Here is a 21,154-nt window from a genome sequence, read left to right as displayed (position 1 = left end):
TAAAATTAAATCTGTGCCTTGATTATTGTGAGGCTTAAAGGAGGTAGTAGATATAAAATGATTAGCACTATTCTCTGCAGATAAGGTTTTTTTTGTTTTGTTTTAACTTCTCTACTCCATCCTCCTCTAACTTGCAAAAAAAAGCGTCAAAGACAAACCAAATTACTGGCCTGATTAGAAAGTCAGGAAATTTCTAATGTGGCCTGGGCCTTGATTTTCTCTTTTATGGAATGAATGAGCTTTACTTTTCAGTTCAGATTTTCCATGAATTCAGAAATCTGCCTTGCTAAAAACTTAGATACTGCTACCACATTAAGGTTATCTACAATCAGAAATAAAATAAATTCGGATTTCCTTCATAGAGAGGGACTCCAAATTACAAATGAAAATAAGATTTGGCTTTTAAAAGAATTTGCATCAATCTAATAGTAGGTCAAGAATTGGTGACCCTATTCTTAAGCAACAGAAGGTCCCCTCTTTCCCCCATCCCACACGCTTCACCTCCTATGCACTAGCAGGGTTTCCCATTCACAACTCCACATGATGTACCTAAAAAGAAATCTAGGGATTTTAAGCAACATCACTAATTACAAACGGATCATTTGAAATGAGTAAGATAATTGACACAATATTATGTCAAACCTGACATTTGCTTGATTTTTTTTTTCCTTCACACCCTGAAATACAGCCAGATCAACCAAACAAAGAACTACCAAGATTGTACACAACAGTCGCTGCATTTTCATAAATACTCAGTGTATGACTGCCACCTAGTGGTGGGATATATCCTTGTATGGCCAAATATCCAAACAGCTAAATTGACACAAGATAATTAAAAAACCAAGGGAACATTGTTCCTCTGCTGCTCACCAGTTATTTCAGGGAAATTTAAGAGCATACCCATCTTCTCAGCTAACTATTCAAATTTTTGAAGAGGTCTACTGCAGATGGAACATTAGTTAATCCCACAACCAAACCCCACCACTTCTCAACCACTTCACAAAACAAAGGAGTATTATTCTATTAATTTTAAAATTCATTAGCAATTAAAAAAGATTCTCCAATAGTCTGTCCTCACTTTCCAGTTTCATTTGATCTAATCTTGATCTTTAGTTATGCATGAAAAAGCATTTTAAAGTGACAACCTTACAAAAAGTGTACATTATATGAAAATCCGACTTCAATTAGAACCAGTTACTAAATCCCAGCAATTTCCAGCTGTCTCTTCTATCTTACCCTTAGAGAATTATATATCACATTAATTGGTATTCTGTCACATAAAAAGACACTGGCAATGATTAATTGCATCCTTGGTGCTTTTGAGTTATGTCTTCTTCACTAGAGTGATTCAAATCACACCTCATTACCTTCCAGCAGGTACCCCTCTTGGTAACCTTCATAAAATCTCCTACCTTCCTGAACTTCTCCATTTGTTTGTAGAGGTCTGGATCAAGCTCCTGTGACACATCCTTCATCCATAATAATGCCCCTCTGTATTCAGTCCGGCACTGCTCCATGCGATTCACCGTCAGCCAAGTGTCTGAGATGGCCCGGTGCCGAAAAGTCTCCACTTCTTGGTGAAATCGACACAAAGGATTTCTCAAGGCCAACCTAGACAAGGGGATAAAGCCATAATCTTGAAACCAAGCAGGCCAGCAGTTTGCATCCTTGACAGTTTACCAATCTTAAATTCCTGAGCCTAGAAGAGTGCCCGGAATATAGACAATGCTGCAGAAATATTTGATTGAAATGGATGAACTGATGAGTCAACCAGATTACCCATGTACTGATCCCTTAGATTACTGTTATTTAACTGGACCACTGGGAAGTATTTCCAACAGTATTGTTGGGGATAGTCCCATGCCTGAGCAAAGAGTATCTTTCTGGAGCTGGAACCAATCCTGTGTTAATGGAGAAAGGTCAATGCACAATCATTTCCCATTTCTATTCTTGGCATCCCTGTCTCTGCTCCTCTGAAGCCTGGCCCTTTGAAGAGGGATGGACTTGTGCATGATTAGGGTCTCCCCTGCTAGGTCATTTTGGATTACTCTCCAAATGCCAGGGCAATCTGCTGCGTGCTCCAACAGTCACAGAGAATGGAGCATGAATAGAAGCATTTTTTAAAAAAGATTTTATCTATCTATTTTAGAGACAGGGGAGAGAGAGTACACGAGCCGGGGAGGGGGGAGGCGGGAGGGATAGCAAGAATCTCAAGCAGACTCTGTGCTGAGTGTGGAGCCTGACATGGGGCTCAATCTCATGACCATGAGACCATGACCTGAGCCAAAGTCAAGAGTCGGACACTTAACTGACTGAGCCACCCAGGTGGCCCAAACAGAAGCATTTTTTTTTTTAAAGATTTTATTTATTTGACAGAGACAGAGATAGCGAGAGCAGGAACACAAACAGCGGGAGTGGGAGAGGGAGAGCAGGCTTCCCGCCGAGGAGGGAACCCGATGTGGAACTCGATCCCAGGACCCTGGGATCGTGACCTGAGCCGAAGGCAGACGCTTAATGACTGAGCCACCCAGGCGTCCCAGAAGCATTTTTAAATGGTCTAGGAAGGGAGAGAAGCACTGTGGATCTACATGTTAGGCACAGATAGGGTATATGATAGATCCTTATAGAGAAACAAAACTTGAGGATCCTATACCATAAGTGAATGTATATTATACAAGGTGGATATAAAATAATTATAATGTTAGCTTTAACATACATTATTTAGCAAGAAAAAAATGTTTGAGGCTTATCAAACTTTGGATGAAATATTTATTTTGCAGGGAAGGGCAATACTGCTTCTTCCCTACCCAAAATGAATAATGTCACATGACCTACACTCTTAAAATACAGTTGTCTCCATGAGGTTGCAGCACATAGGTTCAAAACATGAAAATGAGTAATTACATTTCAACTTAAAGGCAAACTTATGAAGCTGAAGAGAACAGTAATGTTAGTGAGCTGAAGTCAGTGCTTGGCAGTTCCAACAGTACTATCAGATTATAGATGGGGGCAATAAACTGTTTAAGGAAAAAAACCCTTTTACTGTTTTCTCCTGTTTTCCTCTTTTCTGTAAAACACTGCTTATTTTAAAGTCAGCATTTCTCTAAAAAGTTTGCTCACATCATCCTACGTAAGCGTTGCAGGTGGTTTTCAGACATATTATGGTGCCATAAAGTAAGCTTGTGCTTTATCGCCATTGGATTAAATTTAATACTCACCTTTCATCAAATTGAATGCACAGTTGTAGCAATGACTATCAAATAAGTCAGTAAAACAAATTCTGCTGTGAAGGTTTTTAAACTGGGGACTTCTATTTAAAGAGAGAAACAGCCCTCAGCTGTCCCCCTAAGGATCCTGTTCATTTCTGGACTCCTCTTTCTTTTCCCTTGGATCTTACCAATTTCCCTAAACTGGCTGAAAAAGTATCTTGTGAATAAAATATTCTCGATTTCTTTGACTGTTGTAAAGTTAGAAAGAAACCTCTGAAGAGGTAATGACATGATGACAGATGTTAAGATCTTGAAGAAAAGAAAAAAGCATATAAAATCACCTCATTTTTTTCTGTAACTTGCTTCATATAAGATTAGAAAGGTGAAAACCTGTTTCCTGGTGGTACCAGGGACTGCGTCTAGACCAAGGAAAAATGCAATAACCAGAAATATCAAGCTTCAGTGGAAGACTGCTGCACATTTTCATGGATGAAGATCTACACAAAGGGAAAGATTAATAAAGTATCTACAGGTCTACTCCAAAGACATTTATCCTTTAGTAGGAAAATGTGGAAGCGACCTAAGTAATAGACAGAAGGGCTCAGGTTAACTGCATCGTGGCATGCCCTGGAATACTATGGTATAGATGTTTTTAAAAATGTATACATAGAAGCAAAATGTGTTACGGTTATTTGATCAAAAAATCAATTTGCTAAATGATCAGTAAGCACTACTATACAAAAACTGTATGGCATGATGCTATTTATATTAAAAACATATTCTGGCATATCCCAAATTACATCCATTCAAGATCTGAAAATTTAACTTCGTGAGAGTTTTAGGTCATCCTGTACTGTCTTTATGTTAGGAGGACTGGTTGGGATGTCATGTGCTTGGTCAGCAGCTGAGTGGTATGAAACCAGAGCCATCTTGCAGCAGGTCACCTTCCAAATTTTAAAGTTGTCCAAGCTGCATTAAATTATGGATATAGTGCACTTTGCTAGTTTATAGTGATGCTTTGAAGTATCATTTGCATTGTTTTTGTCGATTTCTGTTTTTGCTTGTAACCAAAGGTTAGGTTATATAAACTCAAGGTACCCTATGTGTGCTCTGGGAGATAATTTGGTACCCAACTCTGAAAGGGTGTAGCTAGAGAGTCATATTATAAAATAATTATGGGATCAGTAATGGTAACTCTGGTAGTGATTGTTTTCAGGGATTTGGCTTTGTTTCCCATAAACGGATGTAAGTTTTGGCATACTGGTAGGTATAAGAATTTTTCCCACTGAAATTAGTGATAATTATATGTTTAACATATGAGAATTTACTCTTTGAAAGACTGAGAACCAATTATCTTGGTGAGGGTGGGGTAAGTACATATGCATAGAAAATATCCATCAAGGGGTTAAAAGTGGGTCATCTCTATTAGTAAAATTTTAATTGCTTTTTAATTTTCTTTTGATTTGTCTGCATTTTAATTTTCTCTGAAACAATGCGTATTTTTTACAAGGAAAAACGATTAGATTAAAAGGTACAATTTTTTTTTTTTTAAAGATTGTATTTCCCTATTTGACCGAGACACACCGAGAGAGGGAACACAAGCGGGAGGAGTGGGAGAGGGAGAAGCAGGCTTCCCACGGAGCAGGGAGCCCAGTGCAGGGCTGGATCCTAGGACCCTGGGATCATGACCTGAGTTGAAGGCAGATGCCTAATGACTGAGCCACCCAGGCACCCCTAAGAGGTACAATTAAAAATCATAAGCAACACTTTTCCTGGGAAATGGATACAGAACTATTGGAAATGGTATTGTTCAACTGTGAAAGTTGGCACTGTCCACAAAGTTGGGGTCCAAATGTTATTAGGCAGAACCAACACACCCAGGAGTGGAACCCTGGGAAACTGACACAGTTGGTCTCTTTCTGCTACTCCAGCTTTCTCAGGATTTCATAGGAACACCTGTGTAACAGGCTGATGTCTGCTCTTGGTCCACAGGGAAGGAAAGAAGGAGAAATTAGGAGAAGAAAATGTTGAACAATTTAAGTGAAATTTTTGTAGCCTGAACATTTTTGGAAACTACCTATAATGCCTTATTTAGGTATAATCTTGCCTAATATTAGTGAGTGACATTTTTGGGCTAGTTTGTTATTGAGGTGGGGAGGAGTAGAGAAGGAGTGTTACTTTTCTCAGGCACAAAATGCAACTATGTGCAGGGGCTCTTGCTTATTCTACACCAACCATAAAAATGAGTCATGAGAGTGTTAAAAAAAAATGTCACTCATCTGCCACAATTTCCTCTCTACCAGAGCTTCTCAAACTTTTAAATGTTCATCGAAATCAACCAGGGATCTCATTAAGATGCAGATTTGGATTCAGCAGTTGTGGGATGGGGCCTAGATTCTGCATTTCTAAAAGGCTTCTAGGGGATGCTGCTGATGTTGCTGGTCCAGGGTCTGAGCAGAATAGTTCAGGGCATCGTGAACACCACCTCTCCAAAGTTAATTGGCCCACAGAGAGCAGAGAAGGAACCCTTCCACCTGGTCTCATTAGGCTACTGCTTTAATCAGTTGCTGGTAGGGGACCAGACTGAATGCTATTAGCAATGCTAAAGGTCAAACATAAGCCTAGGCAGCACTCACAGTGATTGGTACATAACATGCTGCCTATAGACCAGGAGAAATATGGAAAAAAAAAACAAAAAACTTAACAATTACTGGGAGGAAAATAAATCATACATGTTATCTTAATCAGAGAGTTAAGAACAGACTAATAACTGAGAACAGAGTAGCTCCTCAGTCTCAGGCAAGAGCCTTCTAGAGAACAACAGGAGAGTCCCCTCCATGGCTGGGTGGATCCCAGATTCTTTGCCGACCCCCCAAATGGAGCCCCAGTGAAGGCCACACACCTTTGCTGGGAAGAAAAGCAGAGAGCCTTTCCTGTTGCTTGCATCATCTTTCCTGCTCTGGTTTTATCTTGGAAGCCTTGGGATCGGAGAAATTTTCCCAGTTCGTTTTCTTCTTGAGACAAGACTGATGAAGAAAAGACCAAAAGGAGCCATGAACAGTAAGCATTTTTATTACAGAGTGGAGAGAGACACCACACGGTCCTCGCTCTTTTAGAGGCAAAGACGGGATGAAATTAAATCCACGTGGCAAGCTACAAGGTAAGCTCCCCCCCTCCCACCATTTAACTTTCATGCTGTCCCTCCATTTACAAAAGGAAAGATCAAATTCACTTGAGTACATCTGTCAGTGTGTTTGGTGCCCTGTAATCAGAACCAGAAAATGACCTCTGCACTGAAAAGCGAGCCGATAATGTGCTGTTTCAAGCTGAAATAAAAAAGTTGGGTTTGTCGATTATGACTGTGGGAATCTTTTGTGGCTGCCTATAATACAGAGCCAGTTTCCTCTGCTTATTCTCTCTCGCTGACTTTTTGATCTCTGCTTTCTGAGTTACATTCTACTTGATAATAAAGCAATTCCAATACCTTATTCATGATGTGGGTTTTTGGTTTGAAGCGGGAGTAGGGATTGAGGGTGGGGGGTAATCAGCTTAATGTCTTCATGGGTTTATTTTTTAGGTAGGCATCACATCCAGCATGGAGCCCAACATGGGGCTTGAACTCATGACCCTGAGATCAAGACCTGAGCTGAGATCAAGAGTTGGAAGCTTAAGTGACTGAGCCTCCCAGGTACCCTATGCCTTCATGGGTTTTTTAAATGCAGAGCTGGGGGCAGTGGCTCAGTCCGTTAAGCGTCTGCCTTCAGCTCAGGTCATGATCTCAGGTCCTGGGATCAAGCCCCATGTCGGGCTCCCTACTCAGCGGGAAGCCTGCTTCTCCCTCTCCCACTCCCCCTGCTTGTGTTCTCTCTCTCGCTGTCTGTCAAATAAATAAATTTTCAAAAAAATTAAAAAAAAAATGCAGAGCTGGAACCGTGAATTGGTCATGCCTAAACTTGGCTTTATTTCTAAAGACAACCTGAGATGGCCCTGTTGGTGAGCTAGTGACTGGTACATGCTTTCTGCAGATTCATTTGGCAGTAAACATGAAATGTTACAGAATTCTATGTATCTTTTAACAGTGCACTTCTACTGTTAGGAGTACATTCCAAGGAATTAGTGAAATGGGCACAAAGCTGCATATGGAAAGATAATCATAGCATCAATATTTTTAATAGCAAAACACTCTCTTTCTCTACACTGGGGCTGATTTATAAAACTGTGTGTCTTCAAACAATGGAACAGTGGGCTCCTACACAGCCACTGGTCCCCAATCCACATTTACCAACAGCTGAGCAAAGAGTGACACTGAGTTTCCTAAATGTTTTCTTTTCCATACACAGCATTTCTATGGACTTACTCTGAACACTATTCTTATTTCACATTTCTGTATTTATGCATTTACATATCATGTGTCTCTAAAAATGCTTTTTAAATGCTACTAGGATTCTTGTCCCTTTTCATAAACAATCCACAATTCCTTCAGAATGCATCCCATTCCTGACATAACCTCTCCAATGAGAGCATAAGCCAGGAACCACAAATCCAAAGGTGAAGGTTATACTTGCTACTGCTTCCTTATTAATTTGTGACTGTAGCTCACACTAAACATTGCAGAGGATGAATCTTTTGGAATCCATTCTTCCTGAGAAATAAATGACTACTCTCCTTTCTCTCTGTCCCTCAAGAATCAAGTTCACTACTCAAAGCTTAAAGGCTGTGAATTAGTTGATCCCCATTTCTCTGGATAGCAGCGCCCTCTTGGCATCTGATAGTAGGGTGTTCATGGTTGGGTATGTGTCTGTCTATCCCATGAGACTCTAACTTTCTCAGGACAGGGACCTCATCCAACTCTGGATTCCCCAAGCTGGGCATTCAGGGCACTGTTAAGTGCTTGTAAAATTAAATTAACTATAATTTTTGCCTCATTATCCTCATACACTATTTTCCCCCACCACCTCCTATCCCACTTTATTTCATTTTAAATGCTTATTTGATATTTATGCCACGATTCTATGTAGATTTTTAAAAAACTATAATTATAAGTTTTGTTGTTTTTAACACCTTCTGTAACTTCTTTCTACTTACTGATATAGGACTCACTCAATTCCACAATGAATATGTCCCTATGGAGAGCAATTTCACATTTTTGTTCATAATAGCATGAGACTACTGTCACCTTTTTTACCTTGAAGTCTCAAGTCACATACAAATGAACATATTTAGCTTAAGGCTACGAAGAAACCAATTCATTGTACCTAAATGATTATATAGTTGGTGAAATGTACTCTTTCCTAAATAAGCCCAAGTAAGTTGAAGCATTTGAAAAATTATTTTTGTTATTTTATGCACCTGAGTATTAAACTTGGGGTGGGAAACAGGTTTCCTTTTAAGAGCTGGACTCTAATTAATTGGCAGTGTTACTCAGAGAGAGGTGGAAAACATCTCAGCCTCATCAGACTCCAGCTTGGGTTACTAAGTGATGACTGTCATTTTCCGAGAAGGGATGTTCATTCCTTAATTTTAACTTTAAAATTCAAATACTGAAATTAATTTATAGAAGTTTAAAATTCAGGTGCAACACAGGTATCAGATGACTTGCCAGTTTCCACTTAAAAGGTCTAACTTAACTGGGACTTAAGAATTCAGACACACCAAAAAAAAAAACCCTATTCATTTTTAATTGCTGATTAGATTTTCAGATGTATCCTAAAAAGGGAACTAAAGAACTATAAAACCAATTAGCTTGGCAGCATTAATTCACTCAGCACAGATTTATGGATGATCTAATATGTACTAGGCACTGTTCTTACCACTGGAAATATAAAGATGGACAAGACACACAAGGTCCCTGTTTTTATGGAGCTTTTGTTTCTGTAACAGAAGACAGAAAATAAAAAATCTGTCATCACAAACACAAAACACAAAAAGAAAAATACCAGATAGAGCAATAAAAGGGGAGTGAGAGAAGATGCGTTGGGCTGGGTGGTCAGGAAAAGCCTCTCTGAGCAGGTGACCATTAAGCTGGGCTCTAAATGTCAAGAAGGGGTCACTCTTGAGATGATTAGGCCAGTAACATTCCAGACAGAAGAAACAGTGAGCGCAAAAGGCCTCAGGTGACATGGTGGGTAAGGGCAAAAGTGGCTGGAGATGCAAGCTGGGCCAGATCATGTAGGAATTTATAGACTATGGTATGGAAGTCTGGATCTCACCTTAGGTTCTATTTGAAACTTTACAGCAGAGAAGCAACATGATCCAATGTACTTTTTTAAACCTTTTTATTTTGCAATAATTTTAAGCTTATAGAAAAACTGTAAATAGAATACAGTTCTGTATACCCTTCTTCAGCTTCCTCTAACATTAGCATCTTACATAACCATGGTACAGTTATCAAAACTAGGAAATTAACATTGGTATAGTACACTTAACTAAACCATAACCTTATTTGAATTTTATCAGTTTTCTCATTAATGTCCCTTTTCTTCTAAGATCGAATGCAGGATCCGACGTTGTCAGGATTCCTTAGTCTCCTTCGATCTGTGACAGTTTCTCAGCCTGTCCTGTCTTTCATGACCTTTGTGCCCTTTAAGAGTACTGGTTAGGTATTGTGCAGAATGTTCCTCAATTTGGGTTTGTCTTATTTCTCACAATTAGACTGGGGTGACAGATTTTGGGGAGGGAAACCACAGAGGTGAAGTGGCCTTCTTAAGTGATGATATCAGGACCACATGATACCAACACACATTATCACTAGTGATGTCAATCTCGATCACTTAATTCAGGTGGTGTCTACTGAGTTACTCCACGGTAAAATTATGATTTCCTCCTTTCGTAATTATTTAAAATCTTGGAGGGAAATACATGATGCTATGCAAATACCCAGTTTCTCCTCAAACTTTCGTTCACTGATTGTGCCATCTTGCAGTGAACCTTGCCTGCTACAATTCTTACTGTGGTATTTGCCTAATGGAGATTTTATGGTTCCCTCATTCTTTCTATATTTATTAACCAGAGTTATTTTATAAGTTTCTTCTTCCCTGTTTGTCTATTTCCACACTGACTTAATGGATATTTACTTTACTTCATGGGTTATAATCCAATACTATTGTTATTTATTTTGTTTTTCAAATTGTCCTAGCTTAGATCACTGGGAGCTCTTTGTGGTGTAGACAGCGGGCTGGGGGTGGGAGGGCAGGGTGCAGGGAGATCATTCAGGAAGCTGATATAGCAAATCAAGTAAGAGAGTGATGGTAGTGGCATGAACTAAGGTGGTGACAGTAGAGAGGGAGAGAGGAAGACTCTGAAACCTGTTCAGGAGACAAAACGGACTACCATTTAAGACTAACTAGATGTGGGACAGAGAAATGGTGGGGGTATGTGTCATGTGTCTTGATTTCCTCAGAACTCACGACTATGGAGTTATAGCCCTGGAGAAGTCTTATCTCAAACACTTAGTAAACAGTAACGTAGAAAATTTATGAAATTCTGCCTCTAAGTCCTAGCACTTTGTACTTCCCCACAATAGTCTTAAAAAAGACTAATGAAGGAAAATTACAAATTGTTACTTTGTGATTATTGGAAAGAGGTGTAGCAGCAGTCAGAAACAAAAAAATTTCCTATATTCCTGCTCAGAAATACAGAAATTATACTATTAAATCACCTACAAAAGGAAATTTTAAAACATACTAACACACAACTTGATATTTAGCATTTTAGAGATAACTGTTGGTAATAACTTTTAGGCAGAATCTTGTTCCCCAATAACCCAATATCCAACTTAAAAAATGGCTCATGAAGAAGTGCTGTCAACAAAATACAGTTAATAAATTACCTGTTTGTGCTTTCTCTCTCCATTTTAAGAGGAACAAAACTGGATATGAGAGCCAAGGCAATCAAATAAAAACAACCCAAAATTTTAGAAAACCCACATATAAAACTGAGAAAACTTTTTTATAATTAGGAAAATAAATGGTCTGTACTTACCCACAGGAGGCCCAATATAAAGTTCTTTTTACAGTTACTTGCATTGAATGATAAACAACCTATGTAAAGGATTTCTGATAAAATTATTAGAGACCCTCCTCCCCACCAATTAAATAGCAAAGACAGGGGCGCCTGGGTGGCTCAGTCATTAAGCGTCTGCCTTCAGCTCAGGTCATGATCTCAGGGTCCTGGGATTGAGCCCCCCATCAGACTCCCTACTCAGTGGGAAGCCTGCTTCTCCCCTTCCCACTTCCCCTGCTTGTGTTCCCTCTCTCTGTCAAATAAATAAATAAAATCTTTAAAAAAGAGAGCAAAGACAGACACTCCTAAATAGTAATTTCCTTGTCTTACTTTCTAAACATATGAAATGATATATTAAAGCAAAATATCCTATTTCTTACTGTTTATCTGATCAATATTCATACTTAGGGCATACTTACAACATATTCTCTTTTGATAGAGTACGATTGCTTTAGACAAGTCCAAACAGGTTCTCTGAATTGAATGAAACAGCTATAATAAAAATACAAACAAAATGCTAAATTATAACAGATAGTGAAATAAAAAATTATTATCAGAACATAACCACAGTGTTTTATTTGCCCACTAACAACAAGATCACAAGCCTAAGTATGCTTGGTGTTATGTGGTGTTCAGTGCAGGAACTGTGACCAAAGTCTTTAAGTATGCTCCTATTTATCTATATTTATTGGAATTCATCATTTCTGTGATCTAAATTAAGATGTGCAGAACACTGATTTCCTCCAGATTATTGAAATAAGAACTGAAAAACAGAAATCCTAAATGAAGGGCCCAATTAGAAGATTTGGTAAACCAGAGACCCAATATTCATTCATAATTTATTTCTTTTACCATTTGCTGTCTTTTTTTTAAATGTAAGATCCCTCAATTAAGAATCATATTTAAAACACGACATTCGCTTATTTTGTGATTGTAATCCATTTTATGGCATGCTTAAACAATTCTATAAAGAGCAAACAAAAATCAATCATTTGAATGTTCCATTTAGAAGACATCTGGTAAAATGGAGTTTAGCTAGCAGCCCTTATCACTCCTTATTTTCCCATTGATTTCATAAGATATACAGAGAAGAAACCTAATACAATGCCAAGGCTGTAACAGAAGAAAGTACGGGAAAAGAAGGTGGGCTATACTGAGAAGAATCGAACTAGATTTTAACTTTGCTTCAAAAACCCAGACAAGCTCAAGAGAAGATCAGACATTTCACACTTTCTCCACCTTCTGTCCACCAGCCCAGAGACCACAGCTGGTAGCAGTTAGAAAACCTGGCAAACCTTCTGCCTCTGAAGAGCCACCTAATGAGGCAGAGTAAGGCTTTCCCTCTCTCTCTCTTTTAGCTTATTGGCCATGGTGATGAAGCACTTCACTATTTGAGTTAAAACAGATGATCTGTTTCATAATAAATATGACCAATTATCTAATAAAAATAGATGTATGCATATATACTTGAAATATTAAAAACCATTCCCAGAAATGCTTAATACAATAAAATTTGGTCATGAAGAATATAAATTTTGCTAAATCTCATTTCATTACTCTGTATTTTCTACCTGTTTAGAAAAGAGAAAGAAAAAAAACAGAACAGAAACAGAAAATCAGCAGTCTGAATTTCTTCCTTAACAAATGCTTGACATCAGGATTATGGGTCACAAACCACCAACACATAGCAATTCCTGAATATAGGATCAAGGGAGTTCAAAAAGTATGCTCAGGAGCTGTTCTGTTGTCACTGTTCATTTTTAAAAAACTGAGGTGTAAATGAAAGGCAATAAAATGCACACCTCTGGAATGTTCTGTTCTACAGGTCTGTAACTGCATACACTCTTGCAACCACACCCGAACTAAGAAACCACTGACCGGCGACTCTGCTATGGCCCCTCCTAAAAGACCTGCCTGTCATCACAGGTTAGCTTTGTCTGTTCTTGTACTTAAGAGCTGTTTTTGAGAAAACGATTTTATTAACAACCAATTTTGACACATAGTTAAACTTAGTGCAACGTTTCTATATTAACTTCCCAACAGATTATAGTAGAATCTGACCGTCATTATAACTTGGCACAGAAACTTGCCCTGTGCTAGCAAAACAAAAGCTCTTGTTTCATAAGCTAGCCTTTTGTGGATAACTTAGGGTAAGAACACATCAAAATGCTTTGCACGTCTTTTACATGTTTTATGGATGAAATCCATGCTCTTCATAAGCATCAACACAAGTTTAAACATTTCTGCAACAGAAACCTCATCCATGTAACATTACCAGTCACAGCTAATTACTTTAGATATTATGTGCCTAGGACAGCGGCTATTTTGATTAAAGTACAGTTGGCTCAGTAAAAATGCTGCAAGAGTCTAAGCATAAATATAAAATTACTGTATTGTGTGTAATGAAGTAATAGTTACATGTTAAATTCCTTTCTGAATAATGCCTGTATTTGCTACATTGTTGAAAAAAAATAAAGGTACGAGACATGAAAAGCATATGCGACGTATAATCATTTCAACTGTATAAAGAACACTAAAATCAGAACCGATGCCTCCTGGTGCCACGTTTCTCCCTGTAGCCATCTCCATTAGAACATCTCTATGAAACCCAGTTTCAATTTGAACAATTCCATTGGCAGGGGAAAGGGTTGGGAATGAACATTAATTGCATTAACATGTACACTGATTCAGTTACTATTTACTGAATGGGTACTGTGTGTCTGCTGATGGTATTATGGTGAATAAGGCTGATATGGATCTCTTAGTGGAGGGAGGGCAGATAAACACATAAACACATGAGATGTACATACTATGAATAGGGACCCTGGGTCTGGTTCTCCCTCCAGATGCATAGGATGAATTATCCTTCATCCAAATGACAGGCCTTTCTATGCAATCAACAGCGAATATAGCTCCCTTAAACCTCTCTGTTCCAGTATAACCATGGTTTCTACCATCCTGGGCACCCTTCTCAGAAAGTTTTTTTGAAACCCTGAGCTTTTTACTGTAATCATGTGTTCAAGCTCATTAACTTTATCTGATATGTTAAATTTAGAGATCATTTTGAATTCTTATCAGGTCATGTAACAGTATTTCTCATGGAAGTGATGAGTATGCTTTTTAAATTTTAATCTAAAGTACTGGCAGAATGTCCTGCAAGACAGGGGATTAGTGGGCCTTCTACCAGTTATGTTAGTATTTGGGAATCAACCAGATAGGAATTCAGCTTACTGTATTATTAACTAGTCTAACTAAATATCTGCTCAGTTAATTCATTCTAGAATTTTTCAGGGTTCAATACCAAGTTTATGAGACTCTAATTTCCAGGATCTTTTGTTGTCGTCCTTTCCTCTTTTTTTAAAATGTAAGCATTAGCCTGACCCTAGTGTTGATATCATGTGCAGTGGCTCTTTGGTTGCATTAATTTTTTTCAACAAACAACAAACATTTATTGATTTTACCACATGCAATGCATTAAGGTGCTTGAAAAACAAATTAACTGAGGCATGCTGGTAGTTACACGAGAATTTGTAGGTTTTTAAAAACCATGCTCGGATTGAATTTACCTCATCTTAGATTTTTTTCCTCATGAACTAGTTGTTTGCAGCATGTTTTCAAATATAAAGCACAACTAAGCTTGTCCAAGTCTGTACACTCTAGGACTGTGACCCTAGTGAGGGGGCTGTGCTGGGACTGAGAATAAGAACAGCTCACCTCCAGCTTGGCATCCAGGTCTGCATCAGAGGCAACGACATGCTCATCTTCCTTCTTCCCTGTGGCTTTAATAAAGGCCTGCTTCGTTTCCCAATACTTCTGCTGCATCTTATTTACTACTGACTTATCTTGAGTATATCGATCCTGTAAGTCCCAGGGATAACTGCTAAAAAACACATTTAAAGAAGTATTTTATTCATGACTTTCATAAAAATGAAGCTATTTTAGTGTTGACAAATTTATCTAAATATTATATTACACAACATTCATAAACATACTTTTTTTTTTTTTTAAGATTTATTTATTCATTTGACTGAGAGAGAGAGTATGAGCAGGGGCAAGCAGCAGAGGGAGAAACAGATTCCCTCCTGAGCAGGGAGCCTGGTGTGGGGCTCGATGCCAGGACTCTAGGATCATGATCTGAGCTGAAGGCAAACGCTTAACGACTGAGCCACCTAGGCGCCGCCATAAACATACTTTCTTGTGTGATTATTACACCAAAAAAATTAACCAACTCTAATATACTCTGAAACCTTAAAAGTTAGTGAGGAAATCAAGAAGCTTTTGCAGGAAATCAAGAAACCAAACCTTGAAGAGTTTAGCTCTCAGCATGTTGGACATACTCCTTTTCCAAGTAGAGAAAGTGAGGCCTAAGCAGGCAGGGTGTCTGGCTCAAGAAGCCCAGTGAGTCAGCGAAAAAGCTGGACACCTACGTTCTCTCCACTCCAGTGTTATGGCCAACACTGAAGTGACAGCAGAAAAGTAGAGATAAGGCGGTGAAAAATAGCACGTTTAAAATCTGTCCTAGAGGTACCTAAAACAGTCAAACTCAGAATCCAGAGAGTAGAATAGTGGTTACCAGAGGCTGGATGGGGTGAGAGGGAAATGGGAAACTCTTAATGAAGGGGTGTAAGGTCTCAATGATGCACAGTGAGTAAATTCTAGAGATCTGCTGTACGACACTGCACCTGTAGTTAATAATACCGTAGTATACACTTAAAAATCTGTTAAAATGCAAATCTCATGTTAAATAGTCTTAACCACAGTCAAATGAAATTTAACAAAATGTTTTTTTGAAAAATCTGTTAATGATTTCTGATATTAAAACCTTAAATTCTTGGGGTGCCTGGGTGGCTCAGTCATTAAGCGTCTGCCTTCAGCTCAGGTCATGATCCCAGGGTCCTGGGATCGAGTCCCGCATCCGGCTCCCAGCTCATCGGGGAGTCTGCTTCTCCCTCTCTCTCTCTCCCTCTGCCTCTGCCCCTGTGCATGCTTTCTTTCTCTCAAATAAATAAATAACATCTTTTTTTAAAAAAAGTATGTAAGAAAGAAATTAGAAAAAAATTGAGAATGAAATAGAATTTCTGTAAAAGACCACAACACCTCAGATATTGACAGAAATGTTGCCATTAGTGCTCCACCCCTCCCCATGTTGTCTACGCCCTCCTCTGGTCTAGAGTCCCTGTTTTTTTTGTTTTTTTTTTAAGGTTTTATTTGAGAGAGAGAGCGAGCACAAAAGCAGGAGGGAGGGAGGAACAGAGGGAGAGGGAGAAGCAGACTCCCCGCTGAGCAGGGAGCCCAATGTGGGACTTGATCCCCAGACCCTGAGATCATGACCTGAGCCGAAGGCAGACACTTAACCCACTGAGCCACCCAGGTGCCCTTAGAGTTCCTGTTTCATATGTCCACACAGGACCCCTGGTTTCTCCTCTCTGCAGACATGTGCCTTCTTTCACTCCACGCTATCACCACTCAAAATGTGCCAGACCTGAGTCCTAAAACACAAGTTGCTTTATACCACTATTTAAAAATACCTGTTCCTTGAAACTTGATGATTTATACTCTCCTTCCAGATAACATTTACAATTTTCAAACCAGACATTTATTCCTTTTTTTTTTTTTTAAGATTTTATTTATTTATTTGACAGACACAGCAAGAGAGGGAACACAAGCAGGGGGAGTGGGAGAGGGAGAAGCAGGCTCCCCACTGATCAGGGAGCCTGATGCGGGGCTCGATCCCAGGATCCCGGGATCATGACCTGAGCCGAAGGCAGATGCTTAATGACTGAGCCACCCAGGCGCCCCCCCCCGACATTTATTCTTAAAAAGTCAGAAGGGGTTTCAAATAACTTCTTTACAAAGGCTATCATTAGAGAAGTAGGATTTGGGGGACTTTCATAATTTCTGCATTATTTAAAAGTTTTTTTTTTTTTTTAAAGATTTTATTTATTTGACAGCGAGAGAGGGAACACAAGCAGCGGGAGTGGGAGAGGGAGAAGCAGGCTTCCCGCGGAGCAGGGAGCCCGATGCGGGGCTCGATCCCAGGACCCTGGGATCATGACCCGAGCTGAAGGCAGACGCTTAACGACTGAGCCACCCAGGTGCCCCTAAAAGTTTTTTTTTATGTGTATAGACTTGTCAAATCACTATGCTGTACACCTGAAACTAACGTAACATTGTGTGTCCGCTATACTTTAATTAAAAAAAAAAGTTTTACTATGAGCTCACTGAGGGAAAATAAGTGGAAAAAACATAACTTTTATGTAAAAGATAGAGTCTCTCTACATAATATGTGTATAAAAAGACTGGAAGGATATACCCTCCAAAACTGGTTATTTCAAGGAAATAGAATTTTTAGAAATGGGGAATAGGGTGGACTTCTTTGTATTGTATTTTTAATTTATTTACTTATTTTTGGTGAAAGGTCATGGATGAACAGAAAAAAAATTCCATTTTGGAAAAAAAACCCAAAAACAAAAAACAAAGGGACTTCAGAGATCTGGTGAATACCCCTCACCTTTGTCATTTAACAAATGAGGTATCTTAGGTTTCAAAAGCTTAAGAATTCTGCCCAAAGTCACACAGAATTAAAATCCAGGCCACTTAACCCCAGTCCAGTGCTCATTTCCATGTTCTCTACAGCCCCTGCATTTCAGCAGCAAGCAATGAAGTGGCAGAGTGAGAGACAGACTTTGGGGAAGGGCCCACTTCTCAGGGCTCTCCCGGCTCTCTTAGATGGGTGAGTACCTACTTCCGTGGCCTGCTACCAGGGTGTGACAGCCATTATGAAGCTCACAGGATGGAGTCACCCCTTTGTCTTAATGAGGCAAGATGGAATAATTACGAGAAGAGTCTGACAACTCTTAGTTAGATGGCTGTCAAATGGGGATACTCAGGGAAACTAAATCCCTCAGCCATTTATTAATTACCTTTTAAAATTCATTATATTTTAAGATATGCAAAAATTCTCTTACAGGTTGACATTTGATATTACAGAGGTCTTGGGTCTGATTACTTCTTTACTGAGAGAGGAGGGATTAGCAAGTATATTCCTTATTATAATTAATTGTACATTTGAAACATGAAAATACACATCACATTTTTTCATGCTACGAATTAGAGATGAAACATGACAAAGATCTGCTTGCCTGGTGGGTCATGGGTTCAAAGGGTTCAGAAACACTGTGTGAGGCAGACCCGGAATTTATAAGAAGTTTAACATGCTGCTGAGATGTGCTACAGGCATGTAAATGACAGTGCTGAACACTGCCATGATTACCACATTTTATTCAGCAGCAGCATCTTCCGACCATGATTGCCTCCTGAGTGTTCATGAAGGTTAAAGTCACAGCTATAAATTAATGAGTCTGAGTTTGCGTTCACTCATTTTATAGCTGCTGTAGAGCAAGTTCCCTGATAACACTAATAAGTTGTAAATAAAATAGCGTTAAAAATATATATATATTGGCTTATTACATTTGAAAAACTGGTGCTAAGAAAAGCCATTAGATTTTCAGGAGAAAAGCTGTATATAAATTAGTTTCTTAGAGAATATATATTACATAAGGACTTATAATATGTTTGATTATTTGGTTTCCATATTTCACTCAGAAGGGATGTTGAACTTAACTATATCCCATATTGGATAGGGGCTAACAGATTATTTACTGCCAATGTGACTCTTGATTTTTCTATTCGACATTTATTGAGCATATACTATGTACCTTCCTCTTTCATTAGCCTCTCCCTCTTTAGAAAAGACAACACATTACTTACCATTTGTGTCCTGACATGTTTTCTTCTTCTTCTTTCTCTACTGTTGATGATTTGGGGAGAAGGGGCAGGGAAAAAGCATGAGAGGATAAGTTATATTATAACCTGAAATAAAACAAATATGTTTAACAGTTAACACACTATATTATATGTTAATTTGACACATATAAAATTTTTCAATCTGAGCCATTTCTAATTGTATTTTAGGAGCCAAACACTATTACACAGTAACACCGTACACTGGTGTTGAGAATAATGTAACACTGGAAGAAATATTCCAAATGAAGTGTAAGAAGCAAACAGGCAGATTGAGAAAAGCAGGTTGCAGAAGACTACATAAAATATGAGACCACAAAATGTAAAACAATGCTATATATTGCTGAAACATACACCTATCATATCATAAAGGTATAAAAATTGCCTAGGAATGATAAACACTAAATTCCAGATAGCAGTTACTACTGCAGAAGAGGGCTGGGGGATATTCACACAGGGGCTTCAACTGTACTCATAATGTTCTCTTTGTTAAGCTTGGTGGTGAGTAGACTGCATCTGTCTGCCTCTTTATAGATTTGAAATATTTTATAAACGTGCTCACTTTGGCAGCATATATACTAAAATTGAAACAATATAGAGATTAGCACAAGAAACCCCAAACCAGGAAACCCCACCCAAACAACCATCCACCCAAGGGAAATGGAAGGCAAGAAATACAAAGGATCATTGTTAATTGTAGAGTTGGCAGTGGTGGGCGGGGCAGCCATGGGGGTACAGACTGCTGGTGCTTCTTAATCTGTTCTGGGTCTCAGGAAGGGGAGAAAAGTGGGTTCTCAGTGATTAAGACTTGATCCTGTGGTTGGCCTTTGGCCATGCTGCTGCCTGGGCCCCTCCCAGGGACTGCCCCTTAGCCCAAGCTGCCCTTGGTAGGTGGGCTCTGGCACAGAGAGCTGCACTAGCTGAGGTTCCCCATCAGTGACCAGGAGGGACATTGGGGAATTACCACAACCCGTTTAGTATGAGGGTATTGGCCTAGCCACAGGTAAACTCCTTGCCCTGATCTCTTCCCCACACCCAGGAAAATAGCTCTCAATTTTTTTATTTTTAACTTTTGTTTGAAATAAAGTCCTTAGTTAGCCAGAAAAGAAAACAAAATAAATATTTCACAATCAATATTTCTAAAACATGAGCCAATGAGCCAGCACACTGAAAACAAAACACACACACACACACACACAAGACAAAAGGCTAAAACGAGATACTAGGAAGGGCTAAAAGGAGGAAAATGTGATTATTTCAGTTTTTACCAGCCTAGCATTGTATTTTCACCTCATCGGCAAATATGGGAGTAACTTTAGGCCATTGTCTTTCACTCCCTTTGCCCTCTCAGGAAAGCCAGCCAACCTCACGGGTAGAGCAAACCAACCCAAACATACTTGCCTACCAGTTTCTGGAAAGACTGGAGAGCTTGCTACTTAAAGGAATGGCCTCAGACACAGAAAGCTGGCTGCCAGAGTGAATGTTTCTGGGTACTCCACAAAACCAATCCAGTTGTTCTTCCTCTACACAAGAAAGGGTCCTGGCAATCAGTACCCCTAAAATGACTAAAAATTTCTTTTTTTTTTTTAAAGATTTTATTTATTTATTTGAGAGAGAGAGAATGAGAGACAGAGAGCATGAGAGGGAGGAGGGTCAGAGGGAGAAGCAGACTCCCCGCCGAGCAGGGAGCCCGATGCGGGACTCGATCCCGGGACTCCGGGATCATGACCCGAGCCGAAGGCAGTCGCTCAACCAACTGAGCCACCCAGGCGCCCAATGACTAAAAATTTCTTAAGGGTTTATTTTTACCATTTTTAAAATGTTAAAAAGCTTTTTAAAATTGTTTTAAGGGAACTAAATGAAAGTGCTAAAATTCCAGGTCTCAAGTGTGGGGACAGGAGGGAAGAAGGACGACATTTTCTCGGGAGTGTCCGGATTGCCTCTGAAATGACCACATCCAGTCATCAGCATCTCTCTGCCTCCTGGAGGGCTTCCAAGCTTGTGGACAAGCCTGCTTTGGGACTGACATTCATGATGAGTAAACCCTGTCCTCTTCTCAGTAAATCACAGAGGCCACCAACTTCTAGTCCTCTCAACACCCACACAGCTTCCCTGCAAGTACACGTTTACTTGATTTACCT

At 39.2% G+C, this 21,154-nt stretch overlaps 1 protein-coding gene across 23 annotated transcripts in view; it reads right to left on the bottom strand.

Annotated features, from left to right (window-relative positions):
* Positions 1-21,154, bottom strand: part of ICA1 (islet cell autoantigen 1) — a 146,494-nt gene that overhangs the window by 108,470 nt on the left and 16,870 nt on the right. For 10 of the 23 annotated variants that reach the window (XM_081800491.1, XM_031031414.2, XM_081800493.1 and 7 more), the window contains 5 exons: positions 18,981-19,082; positions 14,925-15,090; positions 11,630-11,702; positions 6,112-6,235; positions 1,413-1,611 (listed from right to left, as the gene is read on the bottom strand). In XM_081800491.1, coding sequence (XP_081656617.1) covers positions 1,413-1,611; positions 6,112-6,235; positions 11,630-11,702; positions 14,925-15,090; positions 18,981-18,997 — 579 coding nt within the window. In that variant the 5' untranslated portion in view covers positions 18,998-19,082. Of the gene's footprint in view, positions 1-1,412; positions 1,612-6,111; positions 6,236-11,629; positions 11,703-14,924; positions 15,091-18,980; positions 19,083-21,154 lie in introns of those variants that run through there. The other 13 variants (XM_081800489.1, XM_031031410.2, XM_031031416.2 and 10 more) reach the window with 4 other exon arrangements.

Source organism: Leptonychotes weddellii, chromosome 12, assembly GCF_054177405.1.
Source record: "Leptonychotes weddellii isolate Sample4059 chromosome 12, ASM5417740v2, whole genome shotgun sequence".
Lineage (NCBI taxonomy): Eukaryota > Metazoa > Chordata > Mammalia > Carnivora > Phocidae > Leptonychotes > Leptonychotes weddellii.
Note: the sequence above shows the minus strand (reverse complement) of the source record. Positions and strands in the feature narration are given on the sequence as shown.